Below are 18,769 nucleotides of genomic sequence, written 5' to 3' on the forward strand. Positions count from 1 at the left end.
AATGACCTGGGTTTTAATCCCAGCTCCACCACTTGCCTGCTGAGTGACCTTGGGAAATCACTTAACTTCTCTGTGCCTCAGTTACCTCAACTGTAAAATGGGGATTAAGTCTGTGAGCCCCATGTGGGACAAGGACTGTGTCCAACCTGATTTCATTGTATCCACTCCAGTGCTTAGTACAGTGCTTGACACATAGTAAGCGCTTAACAAATAAGCACAATTTTTTTATTATTATTAATAGTAAGTGCTCAATAAATACCATCAATTGACTGAGGGCCCTCTGCCAATATCCTAGCCTGGGGCTTTATGGCCCCGAGACAGTCAAAGAGGGCTGAGCTGCTGCACAGGGTGATGGATTTATGACATGAAGGGAAAGTGATTCATTACTGGGCAGCCACCTCAGGACTTTCTTTTTCCTACCTCCCTGAATAGGGAATATGAGTTTGCACTTGGAAACCTTTGGACGCAATGATGTGTTTATAATATCGGAGCTATTATCTATTATCAAAAACTAAACTGTGGTGTAACCAGTGGGTGGATAAATGCTCTGATTTGCTTACCATGATAACAGAGACCCCGGTGGTAGTGCTGTTCTGTTTGGGCAGGGCATGGCTGAAGTGCTGCTTTAGTTTACCTGTTACTTCTGCCTGCATATTATTCTCCTGGGAAGCATCATCCTGTGGAAAGAAATACAAGCATGACCACTTCTGCCCCGAAGCAGAAAATGGAAAACATAGTCCTTGCACACAAACGGGCTTCGCCACCTTTGAGAGAGAGAGTGTGAGTCATAGGAACAGGGCCAGAGTTCCTCTTGGTTATTTCCTACCCAATGAAGAAGTCCTACTTCTTTCTCAGCAAGTCGACTGTCTATTCTGTGCCCAGGCCCGAGGGCTCAGAGTTACAGAGCTCACATTAGCCATCATGAGAACATGGTGACCTTGGCTAATTTGCTTAATCTCCCTACCTCAATTCACCAGCAGAGAGAAATGGTAATTAATCATGTGGTCCTAGCAATTCAGAGGAGGTTACATTCCTAGCCAGCCCAAAGCATTTCCAACATATTCTGATCCTGAAAGCACCATCTTTGTTTGAATACCATGTTGGGGAAGAAATTGACCACCCAGTAAACAGCCTTATTCATGATACCCATCAAATAAGTCAGAACTTTTTTTTTCAGGAGGGGAGTAGGGAAGAGGAGGCATCTTCAACAAGCCAGAGCCATCACCACACCAACAAGAGGTGCTGATGATTTCCTTTACATGCTGGATTAGCTAGGTACACGTCACATCAGAAGTTGTGAAGATTCTGCCACCATTCAAAAAAAAAAGGCAGGACTAATACTTTAAATAATAATGATGACAATCATTATTATTTGTTAAGTGCTTGCTAAGCACCAAACACTGCACTAAGTGCTGGGGTAGGTGAAGATAATCAGGTTGGATACCTGAGTCCCTACCCAACATGGGGCTCACAGTCTATGGTAGAGAGAAAACAGGTATTTAATCCCTATTTTACAGACACTGAGGCACAGAGAAGTTAGGTGACTCATCCAAGGTCACACAGCAGGGAAATGGAAGAGCTGGGATTAGAACCCAGGTCCCTTGATTCCCAAGCCCGTTCTGTTTCTCCTAGGCCATACCGATGCTCAAAGCATGGCTCGAAGGCTGAGGTGCACATGTTGGGGAATGATAGTAGCCAAGCCACAATTTGATCCTCGGGATATATCATTTAGAGAGAGAGAGAGAGAGCATGAGGCATGAACTTACTGAAACCCAGGGATGACTCAGGATCTGCCCTGCTGTATATCGAGCTTCCACATTTACCTGTAGCATGCGGCTGATTAATTCCTAGTAGAAAACAAAGAGCAAACAGCAAAGGAAGCAGGAGGAAAACAGCGTAAATCTTCAGACATACGACTGGTTTTGGCCCTAAGTATTTCCTAAGAAAGTCAGCAAAGTCGCCCCACTTGAAGGATGTAAGGGCAAATCAAGATGCCCGCCTTGGGGTCCTGTACTTGGTGAAGGCCCTGCTTCACTCCTCATCCAATGTGCACTCTCCTCTGTAGCAGGATCTGTGACAGAAGATGGGATTCCTGAATCCTGCTCCTCTTCCTGGATTGAACTGAGGAGAGACGTGCCCTGACTGGTCCTTTGGGGTGACAATTCCCCTGTTTTTTCCTCCTGCCAGGACGTGAGGGAAAGGTGATCTGAAAGGCAGCATGAAAGGTTTAGTTGGCAGCCCTAGGCTGTTCGGTGGTGGGTCAAAAACCGATACTGCAGCTTCCACTAGACGTTTGGGAAAGTCCCAGAGGTCAGGAAGGTGAAGGACTACAACATAAGCCAGACACTGGCATGAAACGGAGAATTCCGACTTCAATGGGCTAACAGATACGACTGTTCTCTACAGATTCCCTGACCCTGCAGTATGGGTGGGCAGCTAGCCATGAGGCTCACTCATGCCCCACCGAGGCCCTCTTCATGGATTTCACTTCTAGTCCAGCCACATCCTGGGAGATTGCGCAGGTGGTCTCCTCAGAGAAGACACACACCCTGATTTTTGTGAGGAACCATGGCTCACTGGAGGGCAATCTGGAACCTGTCCCTACTACTGCAGACACCCTCCCTCCACCCAAACTCCAGGACGTTTTTTGCTCACCCTCACTGGACCTCCTGACATCATTCTCCTGGCCCCAGTGGCTCCCTTCTTACTATTTCCTTCCCAACACCTGTCCTCTAAAAGAGGCTCAGAGATACCCTCTCCTCATCTTGCCTCCTCTCTGAATCCCTTTTCCAGGCCACTCCAGGTTTCCGGTTTTGCTTCATTCGGTAAAGCGTTGGATTCCACACCATCTGGCTCCTTACCCCAGAGACAATCACTGTTAGCTTCAATTCCCTTTACTGTACACCACACACATTCCAGGAACAATTCACCTCATTACTTTGCAAATGGAAAAGAGGGATTGAAGAGAAGGTACTACTTCCCACCCCATTCACAAATGTAAACTGTATTGCAACCTCCCCCTACAAAATTGGATCACTGGTTCTTAAGTCTGTTGTGCATCATTACTATTGATTCCCAAAGTATTTTCTATTTGGCTATTCTGTGCTTGGATTTTTGGAGAAACCTATGTGCATTATGAGTGAGTGGACTGGGTTTCTGCGAGAGGAACCTATCTTTGCCTCAAAGGTGTTCTCAAGTACAGGAAGAATCCAGAGGAAAAATCAAAAAAAAAAAAGGGATTTCAAACCAAGAGTTACATAAATGACAAAACATAAAACAAACTAATCCTTAGGGTCTCAGGGCCTCCACTGTCCATCTTGCATGTCTATAGTGGTCAAATTACCTGGTAACAACTAATCTCTCCATAGTGTATACACACAGGCAGATTAGCCAACACGCATGGACTGAATACCTGCCTGGGTCAGACACCTTATATACTGCCTGAATGGCCCAGCTGTCTTTGAGATTTGGCCTGTAAACCAGCAGTAAAACGATGGTGACATGGACTGAACTGTCCATAGTCACAGAGCCCATAATCATAGTCACAGGAAAGGCACAGAGTCCTACTGGGCTAGTGAAGGACTCTTCTGGCTACAAATAGACTAGGGGCAGAAGCTCATCTTGGTACCTTTGCTGAATCACTGATGTTATCCCAGTAAGGGGCAGGAAACTCCAGCTTTCCAGCAAGGATCTGGTCAAAGAGATCTTCTTGAAGATTGTTCTCACTAAGTCGATTAAATAGGAAAGAGAGAAAGTGAATTAGTTTCTGCCAATAAAATGGGATTCAGAGCTCAGATTGGGGGGGGGGTGAGGTAGGTGGGACTCAGGACTGCATCCTGAGCTAGTGGCCCTTATCAGAGTTGCAATCTTGAGGCTGGAATAAACAGAGAAAAGGCCCCAGGGCAGGCAGCCAAGGGGAGGACAGCCACAGGGCCTGGATAATTCACAAACCGGAGAATCAGTCCTTAAATCACTGAGAGTTAGCTGAAACATAAACTAAGCCATCTGGAAAGAGCAAATTAGACCCACCAGAAAAGGTAGTCATTTCTTTCAACAGCCAGCAGCTTTCAACTAGATAAATACTGTTGAACTCTAGGTCTTTCGGCCTGTTTTCGGCTAGTCAGTTGAAAATATTCACTAAATACCCAGAGAAAGCAGAACACGGAACAGGGAGTGAAAAATAAAGACCAAGAGGCAATCCCTGCCCTTGCGTGGTTTATGGTCTCCTACATGTGTACTCACACCCGCCAGCACTCCTGACCCTCTGACGCTGCCTCACCCAGAGGTAGATTAAGCTTGATGAAATGGAGAAGCTGCTCAGGCTTCTTGTTTCTAATGGTCCCATAACCAGACAAGGAAACCCTGGTGGGATGGTGCTGGCCAGAGCTGGCCAAAATGGACTAAGGCAGCTCCCAGAAATGCCTTTGCTTTTATCCAACAGACAATTACTCTTCCCCAATTCAAAGCATTATTGAAGGCACATTTCCTTCAAGAGGCCTTCTCTGACTCAGTCCTCCTTTCCTCTTCTCCCACTCCCTTCTCCAGTGGCCTGACTTGCTCCCTTTATTCATCCCCCAACCAACCCTAAAGCTCTAATGTACATATCTGTAATTTATTTATTTACATTAATGTCTATCTCCTCCCTTAGACTGTAAGCTCGTTGTGGGCAGGAAATGTGTGTCTTTACTGTAATAATGTTGGTATTTGTTAAGCGCTTACTATGTGCTGAGCACTGTTCTAAGCGCTGGGGTAGACACAGGGGAACCAGATTGTCCCACGTGGGCTCACAGTCTTAATCCCCATTTTACAGATGAGGTAACTGAGGCACAGAGAAGTTAAGTGACTTGCCCACAGTCACACAGCTGACAAGTGGCAGAGCTGGGATTCGAACCCATGACCTCTGACTCCAAAGCCCGTGCTCTTTCCACTGAGCCACGCTGCTTCACAAGCTACTTCACTACTGTACCCTCCCAAGCACTTAGTATAGCAAGTACTCAATAAATATGACTGACTGACTTCTCCTGCTTAGAACTGACCCCAGCCAAGGAGCTGCTGGAAACCTGGGAAGGCAATGAATCAGCTGAAGGGAGAGCACTTTGTCCCCAGAAACCCATCTCTGATCTCAAGACACTTCCTGGGGTTTCATTGTCTGATGCCGGGGTCCTTCAATCCCTTAGTCCAGCCCCAACTCTTTCCTTTCTTTGGCCTAGTGTCCTCATGAACCTAGAGGAACAGAGATGATTTCCTTCTTCAAATTTGTGAACTGCTGCTAAGGAAATGGCCTTAACAAGGCAGGCAAAATCTCATTCAGAAATTCCTACTCTGGGGCATCAGATGTTTCTTCAAGAATCTAAAAACCTGGAATATGGAATTCAGAGCTTTATGCACATGAAGGTGGGCTGTTCAGACTCAAATCAAAACACTGGAAAAGAAGGTTAAAAGCTTCAAATACCACTTCCCCTCCTGGAAATATTTCCAAACACCCCTTAGATACTCCATTACTGAGACATCCAATCCCGTCTCATCTAGCAACTCTCATGCCATAATAAGATACTGGGAAGACCCCCTAGCTCCAGCAAGTCTGAGGTGTGGGGACTGTACGACCATAAACAGGCACTCATATAGTGACAAAACGAGGATTTCCATATCTCCTCGGTGAACTGGCAGATTTTTTGCGGTTATTTGAAAAGAGTTTGGGCAGCGCGGTCTAGTGGAAAGAGCACAGGCCTGGGAGTCAGGGGGCCTGGGAGTCTGAGGACCTGGGTTCTAATCCTAGTTCTGCTATTTATCTGCTGCATGACCTTGGGCAAGGGGCAACTTCTCTGTATCTCAGTTTTCTCATCTGTAAAACTACAATTAAATTACTCTCTACTATTTATATTGTGAGCCCCAAAATATGATAGGACCTGTGTCCAACCTATTTTGTATTTTCAGCAGCACTCAGTACAGCGTTTGACATACAATAAGTGTTAAAGTATTACTGTCACTATTATAAGTACTACTCTTATATGAACAAGCCACATGAATGTCGGTGGCATTTATATTTGAATCCTTCCATATCTACACCAGAGCTTCTAGGGTCTCTGTCAGTGGCGCAAGGGCCTAGAAAGCACAATTAGAAGTGGCCTGGAACTGCAGAAGTAAGGGACGAGGTAGATTTCTTTGCTGCTCTTTTTAAAAGAAGCCTCACTCTATTTTTTCATTACCTGACGTCCCTTTCTCTGCTTCGTTCATTTCCTTTTCTTTTGGCTGTGTAGTTCGCTAACTGGCTGAACTCAATTTAACCATTTTTGAAATGGCAGAACAACCTAGGTTGGAGAAGTCTGAACTATTCTGTGAAGAATACTCAGAAAAACATCTAGATAATGAATGAAACAAGGAATAAGTCCCGAGTAAGTGAAAAATGATATTTGTTTCCCAAATGACTTTCCTTAACTTTTCTTTTTAACTCAGATTCAACAACCTCGCTCTTTTTAAAAAATAAAAAGGGTCTCCCAAAAAGCTGTAAAAAGTAAAGTGAAATCCCAGAACTCTAAATAAATCCTTCTGGATTTTTAAAGCAGTAGCTGAACTTGGTAGGTGTGAGGGGCTGCAGCCGACACTAAGGGGAGCAACTTCAAAGTTGTCAGCAGAAAGAAAAAGAATCTTGAAGCAATATCCAGAAGCTTGAAATGTCAGCACTGTGAACAGACAATAGAGGAAAAGGGAATCCTTGCTGAAGGACCTAGAAAATATTAATATACCCAGATCATCATCCCAATAGAACAATTGCCAGGCAAGAAAGCATCATCTGATCTAACTCCTGCTGGACTGATCTGCACATTTCTATAGCAACCAATCCTTTAGAATACAAATACTTTGACAGGGATTCTTTTCGATCACAAAAAATTGAAAGGCAACAATATTTTCTTAGCTTTTGAGTTAGCCAATTAAAGTAAATGTTCCAAAATTACAAAAACTATTGGGAAAGCAAGTTTAATAATAATAATAACAATAATTTTGGTATTTGTTAAGCACTTACTATGTGCAGAACACTGTTCTAAGCACTAGGGTAGATACAGGGTAATCAGGTTATCCCACGTGAGGCTCACAGTTAATCCCCATTTTACAGATGAGGTAACTGAGGCACAGAGAAGTGAAGTGACTTGCCCACAGTCACAAAGCTGACAAGTGGCAGATCCAGGATTCAAATCCTTGACCTCTGACTCTCAAGCCTGGGCTCTTTCCACTGAGACACGCTGCTTCATTTAACTTTTCTCACTATAAAAAAAACCCATGGGTCAGTATAGACAACTTAATGTTTGGGAAGTGATCAAAACAGGAATTTAGATTACATCACATTGCACCTAAACAAGTCTTGAATATACCACATTCTACACATCAAAATGTATATATACATATGTATACATATATGTGTATATATAAAGACAATGTTTCTGGAAAGTGAAGGGTAATGTCGAAGTTGGGATAGAGGACTCGGATTAAGTTAAAACAAAGTGGGGAGTATTGGGAATGACAGAAAAGTGGGTGTTATTCAATGCATTTTTAATTCTAGTTACACTTTGCACCCAAGTGCATGAGATTTCTGAAGAAAGATTCCACTATATTTAAAAATTTATATAGTGAGACTATCAGTTTTGTAGCATAACTGTTCAGCCACAGTTCAAAATAACATTAATATTTGATTGTGTAAGATGCCCAATGACACTCTAGAATACCACTGTACGTAACTGAACTAACTACTCTGCATTCTATCTGTACATCTGTCACTCTGGTATATATTATTTCAGGAACTTGACTCCAAAATATAGTTCTACTTTAGCAGAGACAATATTTTAAATCCTTTAAAATATTTATGCCTCCATAATTATGTATATAACTTGCACAAAAATAGCAGTTACTGAATCATACTTTAAACCCATTAGCTTTCTCTAAGCATTCTATGTATGTGCATATATAATACAAATTATATTGGTATTGATGATAAGCAAAGCAATCAAAATTAGTGATTAGCCAGCTGTTTCCATGCAAAATAAATAGTTACAGAACTCTTTTAGAGGGTGGAAGGAAAATGAAAAAACGACAAAAAACATGAATCCCTCTTTTTACCGAAAATTCAATTTTTAAATGATGCACTTGCAAGTAAATAACACCAGAGGGAGTTGTGAATCTACATTAATTTTTGACTGATTTCTTACAAGTTTTTCAAAACTGTCATAGCTGAGGTTATTTAGGAGGGGTAATTATTTAGGAGAAGCTTGTCTCCTGGATATCACCAGGGTCATAAAATGGCCCAGATATTCTTTCCATCCCCAGACATAGGCTTAGAGTAAGCTAAGAAAACCTCCTCCAGTTCAGAGGCCAGATTCGAGAGCCTAGAAAAAGAGGTTTGTGGAGAGGAGAGAAAAGAAAAGGAAGAGAAACTACATAAAACCAATTACATAGGTAGCACAGCAAACAGAAGGCAACAATGCCCCTAAATTAGAAGGGTTCTCGCTCTAAAAAGTTTGCCCAAGGAGAAAGGTAGAGTTTATTTCACCAGGATAATGGAACTCCGTACGACTTGTAACTGTTTTGTCCTAATCAGTGAGTGAGTCACAGACAAGAAGTGAAACTTTTTTCTTGATGCTAATTCAGCTAAAGAGAAGGCTCACCTGCGGAATGGAGGGAATCCACATAGTAGGATGTATGTGATGACACCAGCTGCCCAAATGTCCACCTTCAAACCATAGCTATAACAACAGGGAGAAAGAAACGTTACCCAGTTTAAACTTCTCAGACCTGCTCCGTGCAAGCTTCTGGTTTGCAAATGTATATATTCAGTCACAGACATAATAGAGCATGGCTCAGGAGTCAGAGGACCTGGGTTCTTATTCCGGCTCCACCACTCGCCTGCTGTGTAACCTTGGGCAAGTGACTTAACTTCTCTGTGTCTCAGTTACCTTATCCGTAAAATGGGGATTAAAGACTAAGAGCCATTACCTCTTTAGCTTGTTAAATCTCAGTGCTTAGTATAGTGCCTGGCACATAGGAAGAGCTTAAAAAATACCATTTAAGAAAAGAAAAAACACCCTAGTTTCAGGTAACTCAAATACAATCCTTGGGGGAGAAACTTTTCTGTTCAGGTCATCATCAGAGAACACCTGAGTAGTTTAGCTCTTTGTTTCATGGACCGAGTATATAAGTAATCAAGAAATCTCAGTTGTGACAATGTCAGTTGATAACCACTATCAGGAGTGTCCACTTCTAATCAAAGGACAACCTTACCTTAGTGTTCAGAGCTGGTTCCATATGTGAGAGGGTCATTGAAAGATAATTTCTACTGAACTATATTAATGAAAATATAGCAGGGGCACTCTTCTGAGTTGAGCCTTGAACCCCTAAGTAGGGCTACGTGGAACACACACCATGGTACCATCATATGGCACCTTGAAATTGTAACTTTTTGTTCAAGGTTGCTACTTTATGCACAACAACCTCTATCGACAATTATATGGTAAACTAACCTAATTAAGCTACCTCCATATTAAATATAAGATCCTGCTAAACTCTCTTGACAATCCTTTAAGATGAAAGTGTGCTTTAGTGTAGGCCTGCTTAAAAGTCTATAAAATCTATTGGAAAATGGATTAACCAAGACCACACAGGAAGTCAGAAGTATGGATCTTTGGATGATGTCTCCCCTCTCAGGGTCGCACCTGGAGAGTTCCAGTACTCTACCAGTCTCGGCTACGGGAGGGAGAGTCAAGCAGAGGCATATCCATTCCATTCCTAGCTTGGACAGTTGCTAGTGAGTAGAAGGCAATCTGCTATAAGTCAAAACTCACCCATGCTGGGCAGCAGCAGCATGGGAGACAGTCAAAAGTGTAGACTCAAATTTACTGCTTCAAAGGAGGCAATGGTAAACCACTTATGTATTTTTACCAAGAAAACTCTATGGATAACACTGCCAGAACGAATGCAGATGGCGAGTGGGACATTCTGGAAGAGATGTGTCCATGGTGTCTCTATGGGTCGGAAACGACTCGATGGCATATTACAAGAGTGATGCCTCCCAGTTCTCTAGTCTCAGCAGCTCATAAAAACCCCGCCTCTACAACTTCATCCAAAGATCAACATCAAAAGAACTATTTCAACACCTGCTTGGTTCAGAACACTGTACTAGGGACTAGCGGGACTTTCAAAAGGATAAGACTAGATTCCTCCCCTCAAGGAGCTTATAACCTAATGGAGAGGACGAAAAAAGTAGAGACTCCTCAACAGTTAAAAGGACTTGGCAGAAGATTTAAATACTAACTAAACAGGTGGATAAATAAACAACAAATATTCATTCACTCATTCACATTTATTGAGTGCTTACTGTATGCAAAGCACTGTACTAAGTCCTTGGGAGAGCATAATACAACAAACATTCCCTGCCACCAATGAGCTCATAGTCTAGAAGGAGAGACAGACATATATATATAAACAAATAAATAAATATATTACAGATATCTACATATGAGCTATGGGGCTGGAGGGAGAATGAATGGAGTAAGAGAAGAGAGCTTAGTCAGGGAAGGCGTCATGGAGGAAATGTGCCTTCAATAAGGCTTTGAAGTGGGGGACAGGAACTATCTGTCAGATATGAGGAGGGAGGACATTCCAGGCCAGAGATATGGACGAGAAATTGGTGGCGAGGTAGACAAGATGGAGTTACAGTGAAAAGGTTAGCAAAGTGTGCAGGCTGGGTTGTAGTGGGAGAGTAGCACGGTGAGGTAGGAGGAGGCAAGGTAATTGAGTGCTTTATAGGTAATGGTGAGGAGTTTTTGTTTGATGCGGAGGTGGATGGGCAACCAGTGGAGTTTCTTGAGGAGTAGGGAAATATGGTCTGAACGTTTTTGAAGGTAAATGATCCAGGCAGCAGAATGAAGTACAGACTGGAGTGGGGAGACACAGGCGGCAGGGAGGTCAACAAGGAGGCTGATCAACAAGGAGGCTGATTACAGTAATCAAGGTGGGATAGGATACGTGATTGTATTACCATGATAGGAATTTGGACGGAGAGGAAAGGGAGGATTTTAGCGATGTTGTGAAGGTCGAACCGACATGTTTTAAGTACTTTTGGAAAAGTCAAGGGACATGATCTAACCAAGCTGATAGAGGAGGGTGGGTACTTACCCAGTTTCAGCAATAATTTCGGGTGCCACGTAAGTAGGTGTACCACAGACCGTGTACAAAGGCCCTTCGACCACAGTAGCCAGCCCAAAATCTCCCAGCTTCAAAGACTTGGTTCCATCAGGATATTCACATACCTACAGCCATAAACAGAACCATGTGTTTGTTTGCTCTTTTAACACAAAGGACAGTAGATGCTGATTTCTATTTAATCCCATAAAAGGAAACCTTCTTTCTTTTGGCTTCATGAGTAATTTTGAAATGTATCACTGTACTCTTAAGCTTTGTTTTGGTCTTGGAAATTTCTAAGGTTATTACAATGGAACTCTTTCAAATTCAACCTTGCAAACAGTACTAGATTTAGGTACGTGTTTTGCATTGTTTTCAGGACTGATGTTTGTATTACAGAGGGTCTAAAATTAAATCTGTAACCCGGGAGTAGATAGAAATATTAATTAAGAATCAATTCCAGTACAGTATGCATAAGCACAAATACCTTAATGCAAATATCCAACGTGCAACACAAAATCCCAATGCCAATTTTGTACTGTGTTTTACCATCTACAAAGCTCTATTTAAAAATCTGGCCCAGCAGATTTCTCTTTGTGTTTCATTGATTTTCATTTTTCAGATTCTATGACCTATTTTTGGATGTCAATCCCAGAAAATATTACCTTTGAAATCAAAAAGTTTCAAAAAGGTTTTAAGTTAGCATCTGAGTTGGAGGAAAAAAGTATAAATTATTTACATGAAATCTGGCCAGGGCCACTTTTCAAAGGATGATCCATAAAGATGCTTTCACTTGTTTTGAAAATGTGCAAGCTTCATTTAGTATTTTGTTAATTTGCTGTACTCTAGGTTGAAAAAATGTGAAAGAACAGCTGAGTCATTTACCTCAGAAATGGACACAAAGTCACTCACAAGGGCAGAGCCTGGAAGGTGGATGCTAACTGAAACTGTAGGATCAAGAATCAATCACATTTCTAGAGCGCTTACTATGTGCAGAGCTCTGTACGCTTGGGACAGTACAATGTAACAGTATAACAGAGTTGGTAGACACGATTCCTGCTCACAAGGAGCTTACAGTCTAGAGAGGGAGACAGACATTAATATAAATATATTACAGATATGTTCACAAGCGCTGTGGGGCAGAGGGAGGAGTAAATAAGGGGAGCAAATTCAAGTGTAAGGGTGATGCAGGATAAACAAGTAAAAGCAACACAGAGCCCTCGCCAGGATATGACCTCTGACATACCACCACTTGACTGTCTACTGCTCGAGAGAAACACACCTTAATGGCCAAACAAGAAATCATCCTAAAGTGTTTGGGGCAAGTGATTTGGAACATGGTTAGCCACTTTTGTGTTGCTGGCATTTAGCTAGTCTGTTAGAGAGCTGGGAAAGTTTTACTATCAAAATCTCTATGAATATTCAACAACCAGTACTTACAACAATCATCAAGCAGCAGGGCAAAGTCTCTTACAATGAAGTTACACTGCAAGTAAATTGCACAGGCAATGAAATCTGTGCTCACAGCTTATTTTCCTGGGCATGGGTGAACCAGGAACCAAAGCAATTTTGAAGGAATCATTGAAAGCCGGCAGGAGAAATGCTTCAGATCATCTTGATGCATTTTTTTAAAAATCAATGCAACACAGTCATTCCCTGCTGGGAACTGCAAGCGGTGTGGGCAGGGAATGTGTCTATTTATTGCTATAATGTATTCTCCCAAGCACTTAGTACAGTGATCTGCACACAACAAGTGCTCAATAAATACGATTGAATGAATGAAATGAACCAACAGCCCCTGGCAACTGTACATCAGATTCAGCTTGAACAAAAGGCAGAATGTTAATTTGGAGGCAGAGCAGCAAGTTGCAGAAAGTAGTTCCTTCATGTAGTGGATTCAGCTTGTACCTTATCTCAGGACCCATTATACGCATAGAGTCAATTTTGCCAAAATGTATGTTTCACTACTTGTTTCAGCTAGAACCAAAGGCTTATTGGTTGTGCTGAGAAAAGTTGGATGTGGAGTCAGTGGTGTTGTTCACCTAGGTGGAGAATTCAATTGTGTACAACTGTGTGCTGGAGCTCATGATCTATTCCGCCTTGGCTACTCTCAGGGGCAGGAGAAGCACCTGTGTCTTTGTTACCGCAGAAGTGCTCTATAATGGCAGGGAAGAGGACAGTGACCACCAACCCCCTCTACTCTCACCTGCCCAGAAATCCCAGAATGAGAAAGTGATCAAATCACACTCGTCCTGACTCAATGAGGGATGGTCAACACTTGTAGAATACTTTGCTTCAGGTCCTGTGAAAACTCCTGAGCCTTGCTCTGCTTTACATTGAGGAGCTGAAATGCACACTCATCCCCATATCTAAATCCACAGTGGCATCCCTAAGTGGGCTAAAACTACTTGCAATTTCCCATTCATTCGTTCATTCATTCAATCGTATTTACTGAACACTTCCTCACACACTGGGGTCATAATCAACAATTCAATGATTTAAAAATTCTCAAAATGGTAATGGGGCAGGTTTTTACCCCCAAAAGATATTTTTTTAAAACACTACTTGTTAAGTGCTTACTCTGTGCCAGGCACTGTATAGATTACTATGTGCCAAGCACTGGGTTAGATTAAATCAGGTTGGACATAGACCCTGTCCCACACATGACTCAGTCTTAATCCCCATTTTACAGACCTGGGTACTGAAAAACAGAGAAGTTAAGTGACTTACTTGCCCAAGAATACACATCAGGTAATTGGCCAAGCCATGATTAGAACCCAGGTCGCCTAAACTCCAGGCCTGTGTTCTTTCCAGTAGGCCATACTGCTTCTCTTTCATGAGAACATAGATCTTAATCTGCCCACAATTTGAGGGATATAAATTCATTTTCACAGGCCTTGAGGGCAACAAACTAGAATATCGAGGTGCTATCTGTGTTTACATAACCCTTAGCCCCTGTAATTCCCTGGAGCACAATTTACCCACTCTCAAAAATACAGAATTAAGGTCAGTTTTTAGCAACATTTGCCAAAAGGCAGCATCATGGATTAAAACATCTAGAAATCTAATTTCAAAGAGTCTTAATTTCTGAGATTTCAAACTGAATATATTGGAGACTAAATTCAGAACCTTGGCTATATAAAGGTTTCCATTTATATAAATATAAATTTGACCAATTAATCATTGTCTCCATATGGTTAATTTTTGCCCGGCAAATAGAGTGATCAGATCTGCTAAAAATAAAACTATTCCATCCATTTTATTTTCCTGAAGTACAAAAATAGGTATGGAGTAGTGGAAATAGCAGGGACCTGGGAGTCAGAGGATCTCAGTTCTAATCCAGGCTCTGCCACTTACCTGCTGTATGACTTTGGGCAAGTCACCTAACTTTTTCTGTGACTCAGTTCCTCCATCTGTAATTTAGACTATGAGCCCCAAGTGGGACCTGAATACTTTATATCTACCTTAGGCTTAGTACAATGCTTGACACACAGCAAGCACTTCACAAATATTACAATTATCATCATCATTATTAGTGGTAGTAATAGTAATAGAACGATGGGATCAATATTGCCGAAGGAAATCCTCTCCAGAGTGTAAATAAAAGCAATTTTGAGAAGTTCATACCAAGCAAACCTCAAGGAAGGTGGTTTTGGTAACGAGGTGAAGTGGGAAATTCAAATGGGGCAGCAATCACTGTATAACTTTACTGCCAACTCCCAACCAAAGTAGCTCCATCCTCCAAGTGTTAAATTATTGTCAGCCTCAGGTGAAATTTGGATGCTTTCCACAGATGAGAGGCTGGGAGACGTTTAAATATCATGTTCTAGAGAACAGAAACATTGTTCCCAGAAAGAGAAAGACTCCAAAACACCATCATTTAGGCAAAACGCCTAGTATACTGAGCTCTCTTCTCTCCCTTCTCCACATCTCCTAGCAAAGCAGAATTTATCACTCAGTCCTTGTATGCAATTAAGCTACAGTCAGCTGTGACAGGGCACCTCGGTACTGTAATTCATAGCTCTAGTGGCAACCCCCATGCTCCCTGACATAGATGCCCATCCATCATTCCCAGCAGACTTTGTAACTTATGGGTTTGCAACTGGGGTGCAAGGTGCAAATCAGAGCAATGAATAATCTGGTGCGAAACAACTGAATTACATTTTGGTAGCAGAAGAAACTGACAGTAACTGTTTACAATACAGGCAATTCTATTAAGTCACTTTCTTATCCAGGGCAGCACCAATAGTAAAAAACTACTCTTTCATCTTTTAAGTAATCCATTTACACTCTCTATGAAAAAAAGAAAGGGCATTTATGTTTATTTAACAAATGAGTTTTTTTTTTTCCCAGAGTACTCCGGTTTAATGAGTTCACATTAGTGTCAGACCTAATGTTCCAATTGGGAATAAGCTTATATCAAGCCAACAATTTACCTTCCAGTCTAACAATGTTGTCTGTAGGACATTTGTGAATATTTAAAAGCAACACTGAAGGATTAGCTTTATTCCCTGTACTTTCCTGGTCATTATATTCCATCAGCCACTTGTGTCTACTGTCTAGCTCTATTTCCTCATTCTTAACTATAGAATATTTACACTTAAATACTTATACCCACTCTCAGCATTTATGTATCTACATATAGTCAAATTTACATTCATTTATTTATTTTGATTACTCCATATGTGCTTTTACGTCTGTCTCCCCCAGTAGACTACAAACTTACTTGTCCTGTACTTCTCGAAAACTCCATACAGTTCATGCATCCACTGGTAAGACTACCTGATAGTAATAAGAGGGGTTGAACCAATCCAGATGATAGGGACTGGGTGAATAATTCTCATATTAATGCCAAGCTCAACATACCGGTATAGATCCAGTTTAGAATATATATTTGCCTCCTGTCTTCACTTCTTCTGTAGGGTAACTGGCTTAGAGTGAAGTTAACAAACAGCAGCCAGGCCCTTTTAGAAAGAGCCACATGCTGCTGACGGCCATATGGACATCTGTTTTGAATAGTGAAGACAGCACCCACATCCCCCAAGGACGACGTGATAGGGATTTGAATTCTGCCTTCAACTCTATCCTGGAGTTCATAAAACAGAGTCATAATATGTCTCATTACAGAGCAGGGGATATTTATTTCCTTGATGGGAGTACATAGAAATGAATTATAATGCCTTTGGGAAGAGAGGGGAAACAAGCAATACTCATATGGTTCATAAGCAGAACACTAAGAAGTCATGTCATCAAATGATATTACCATAGGGAGGGAAAAGGGAGACTTTCACCACTAAAAGGGTCATTGAAGAGGCCTCGAAATCCCTGAAATAATTCATATACCTTTTTACAAGCAGTTACAACTCCAATTTATTTTTCAGACTTTTATTTTACCTAGTAAAGCCACACACCTTGCCCACCTCAATTTTCAATGGGTAGTCAGGATGTAAATAAGGCCAGGTGTGAGGGTCTATTGAACACTACCCACACATTAATTCATTAGATTTGCAATATGTCATGGAAATTGTCATTTTAAACCTGTTGAGTCCCTACATTTGTGCTCTCAACACTTTCTCCTGTCATGAGCAAAACCTCATGATTTTTCTGTATTTACATGCAATCATTTCCATTAGAAGAGAAGAGAACAAAGAGGAAAAAAGAACCTACCAGGAGATTTTCAGGCTTGATATCTCGATGTACGATATTGAGGCTGTGGAGGTATTTCAGGGCACTGACTAAGTTGTAGACCATCGCACTGCCATCTCTCTCAGTGTACTTGGTTGAAGAGGTGATTGCATCAAAAAGATCGCCTCCCTAATGTAAACAACAGAAACCACAGGGCAGCAGAAGGAAAACCAAGCAACCTTATAACCAGCATCCTTAAAATTTATGCCACTCCTGCCATCTCAGAATGCTGAAAAACTGTACTGACAGAGAGAAATAAACCCGCCTTCTCCATGTGGCTGTAGATATAGAAGATCAGCAATAAACAAGCTGAAAAATACCGACATGAATAATATACATGATGGCACAGAGAGGCAAGAAAGTAAATTATACATACACATTGACTTTTCATTTGCTTCTCTTTTCCACTTTGAATTATTTCACTAGCTTCTTTTCCAGCATTTCAAAAATACTTTAAGAAGGCTAAAAATGCTGTCTTTATGATATGCCTTCTCCCATTAAGCCCTCACTTCCCCTATTCCCTCTCCCCATCTATCGCTTGGATGCCTTTCAGATCGACTATTCACCCCACTCTCAGCCCCACCGCACTTCTGAACACAGTCTAACTTATTTTAATGTCCGTCTGTCTCTCCCTCCAGACTGTACACCCCTTGAGAGCAGGGATTGTGTTTACCAACTTGCCTGCATTGTACTCTCCTAAGAACTTAGTACAGTGCTCAACATACAATAAGCACTCAAATAGCATTGTTTGGTATTCTATTCATTGGTTCTTGGGGGATTTAACAATAATAATGATGGTCTTTGTTAAGCACTTACTCTGTGCCAAGCACTGTTTAACAAGTGGTGGTTTGGTTGCTTTTCTAAAGAGGATGAGAACTGAAAATCAGAAATATTTTTATCCATCTGGTAGGATGAGTTTAAATGTCTCGTCACAGTGACTGCCCTGGATACTAGAATTCCAAGCATTGCAATATACGTGAATGAGAATCTGTAATTAAGGAAATGTTTTCAAGGGATAAAGTTTGGGTTGTTTTTAAATCAAAAATTCTTTCAGAGGAATCAATATACCATTTCTTAGAAAAAAGCATTTAATTAATTTTAAAGATTTGCTCTATGTACAATTAGCATTCTGGATTTATCATCTCAGGAGAGATGGAATTATTTCATTCAAGGAGAGTAATTTTGTCTAATTACTTGGAGAATTTTTGATATTAAAAAATTAACACAGTGGGAAATTACAATAAAAAACTAATTTAATTTGTGATCTCATCACTGATCTTCTTCTTGACTTGCTCTCTGTCACAGTAATTAGATACATTATTCCTTCACTGGAAATTGGGAAAAACTAAAAGGTTTTTCAATCTATCTGTGGGATTTCTGAAAAACTTACATGGGAATATTTAAAAAAATCACAATGCTTCAAAGCCCTTTCATTTCTGATGAAATCATTAATTATAATCACATAGGTTTATTTTAACACTGAGAGGTGGAAACAGATGTAACTCCTACAAAGAACATTTTATTAAACAGAACAGCATAACTTCTAATACAATGAATCTTTAATGTTAATAGTTGCATGACTAAACTAATTAATAAAATACCTCACTGGCTAAATCTCCTGAAAGTAAATGATGGCTTACAGTAGGCACAATAGTAAAGCATACATTAATTTCCAAAGAAAACAGTCCCAAGTCATTTTACCTTGACTAATTCCATCACCAAATACAGCTCACTGGAAGTGTCCATTTCCTCGATTAGCATGATGATGTTTGGATGTTTCACTTGGCGTAGTATTGATACTTCATTCTCAATCAGGTGCTCCTGGGTTTAAAGTGTGAGGCAAAGCTGACTTTAGAAGAGTATTCTTTTCTACTAAACCTACACTTCTCCCACACAAATTTTTTGGTTCTGCAAAAGT

At 41.1% G+C, this 18,769-nt stretch overlaps 1 protein-coding gene and 1 non-coding gene across 6 annotated transcripts in view; one reads left to right on the forward strand and one right to left on the reverse strand.

Moving 5' to 3' along the window:
- DCLK2 (doublecortin like kinase 2) overlaps positions 1-18,769 on the reverse strand; it is a 97,345-nt gene that overhangs the window by 6,973 nt on the left and 71,603 nt on the right. For all 5 annotated transcript variants that reach the window (XR_003763371.2, XR_003763370.2, XM_029076915.2 and 2 more), the window contains 7 exons: positions 18,553-18,672; positions 16,834-16,980; positions 11,161-11,294; positions 8,655-8,732; positions 3,629-3,725; positions 1,767-1,847; positions 561-677 (listed from right to left, as the gene is read on the reverse strand). Coding sequence is in view for 3 of the 5 variants with exons in the window: in XM_029076915.2 (XP_028932748.1) it covers positions 561-677; positions 1,767-1,847; positions 3,629-3,725; positions 8,655-8,732; positions 11,161-11,294; positions 16,834-16,980; positions 18,553-18,672 (774 nt within the window). In the remaining 2 variants the exon portion in view is untranslated. The remainder of the gene's footprint in view (positions 1-560; positions 678-1,766; positions 1,848-3,628; positions 3,726-8,654; positions 8,733-11,160; positions 11,295-16,833; positions 16,981-18,552; positions 18,673-18,769) is intronic.
- LOC114815689 lies at positions 9,681-9,817 on the forward strand. Its single transcript, XR_003763491.1, has one exon. It is a non-coding gene; the product is annotated as a small nucleolar RNA SNORA7 (small nucleolar RNA).

Source organism: Ornithorhynchus anatinus, chromosome 12 (assembly GCF_004115215.2).
Source record: "Ornithorhynchus anatinus isolate Pmale09 chromosome 12, mOrnAna1.pri.v4, whole genome shotgun sequence".
NCBI classification, from domain to species: domain Eukaryota; kingdom Metazoa; phylum Chordata; class Mammalia; order Monotremata; family Ornithorhynchidae; genus Ornithorhynchus; species Ornithorhynchus anatinus.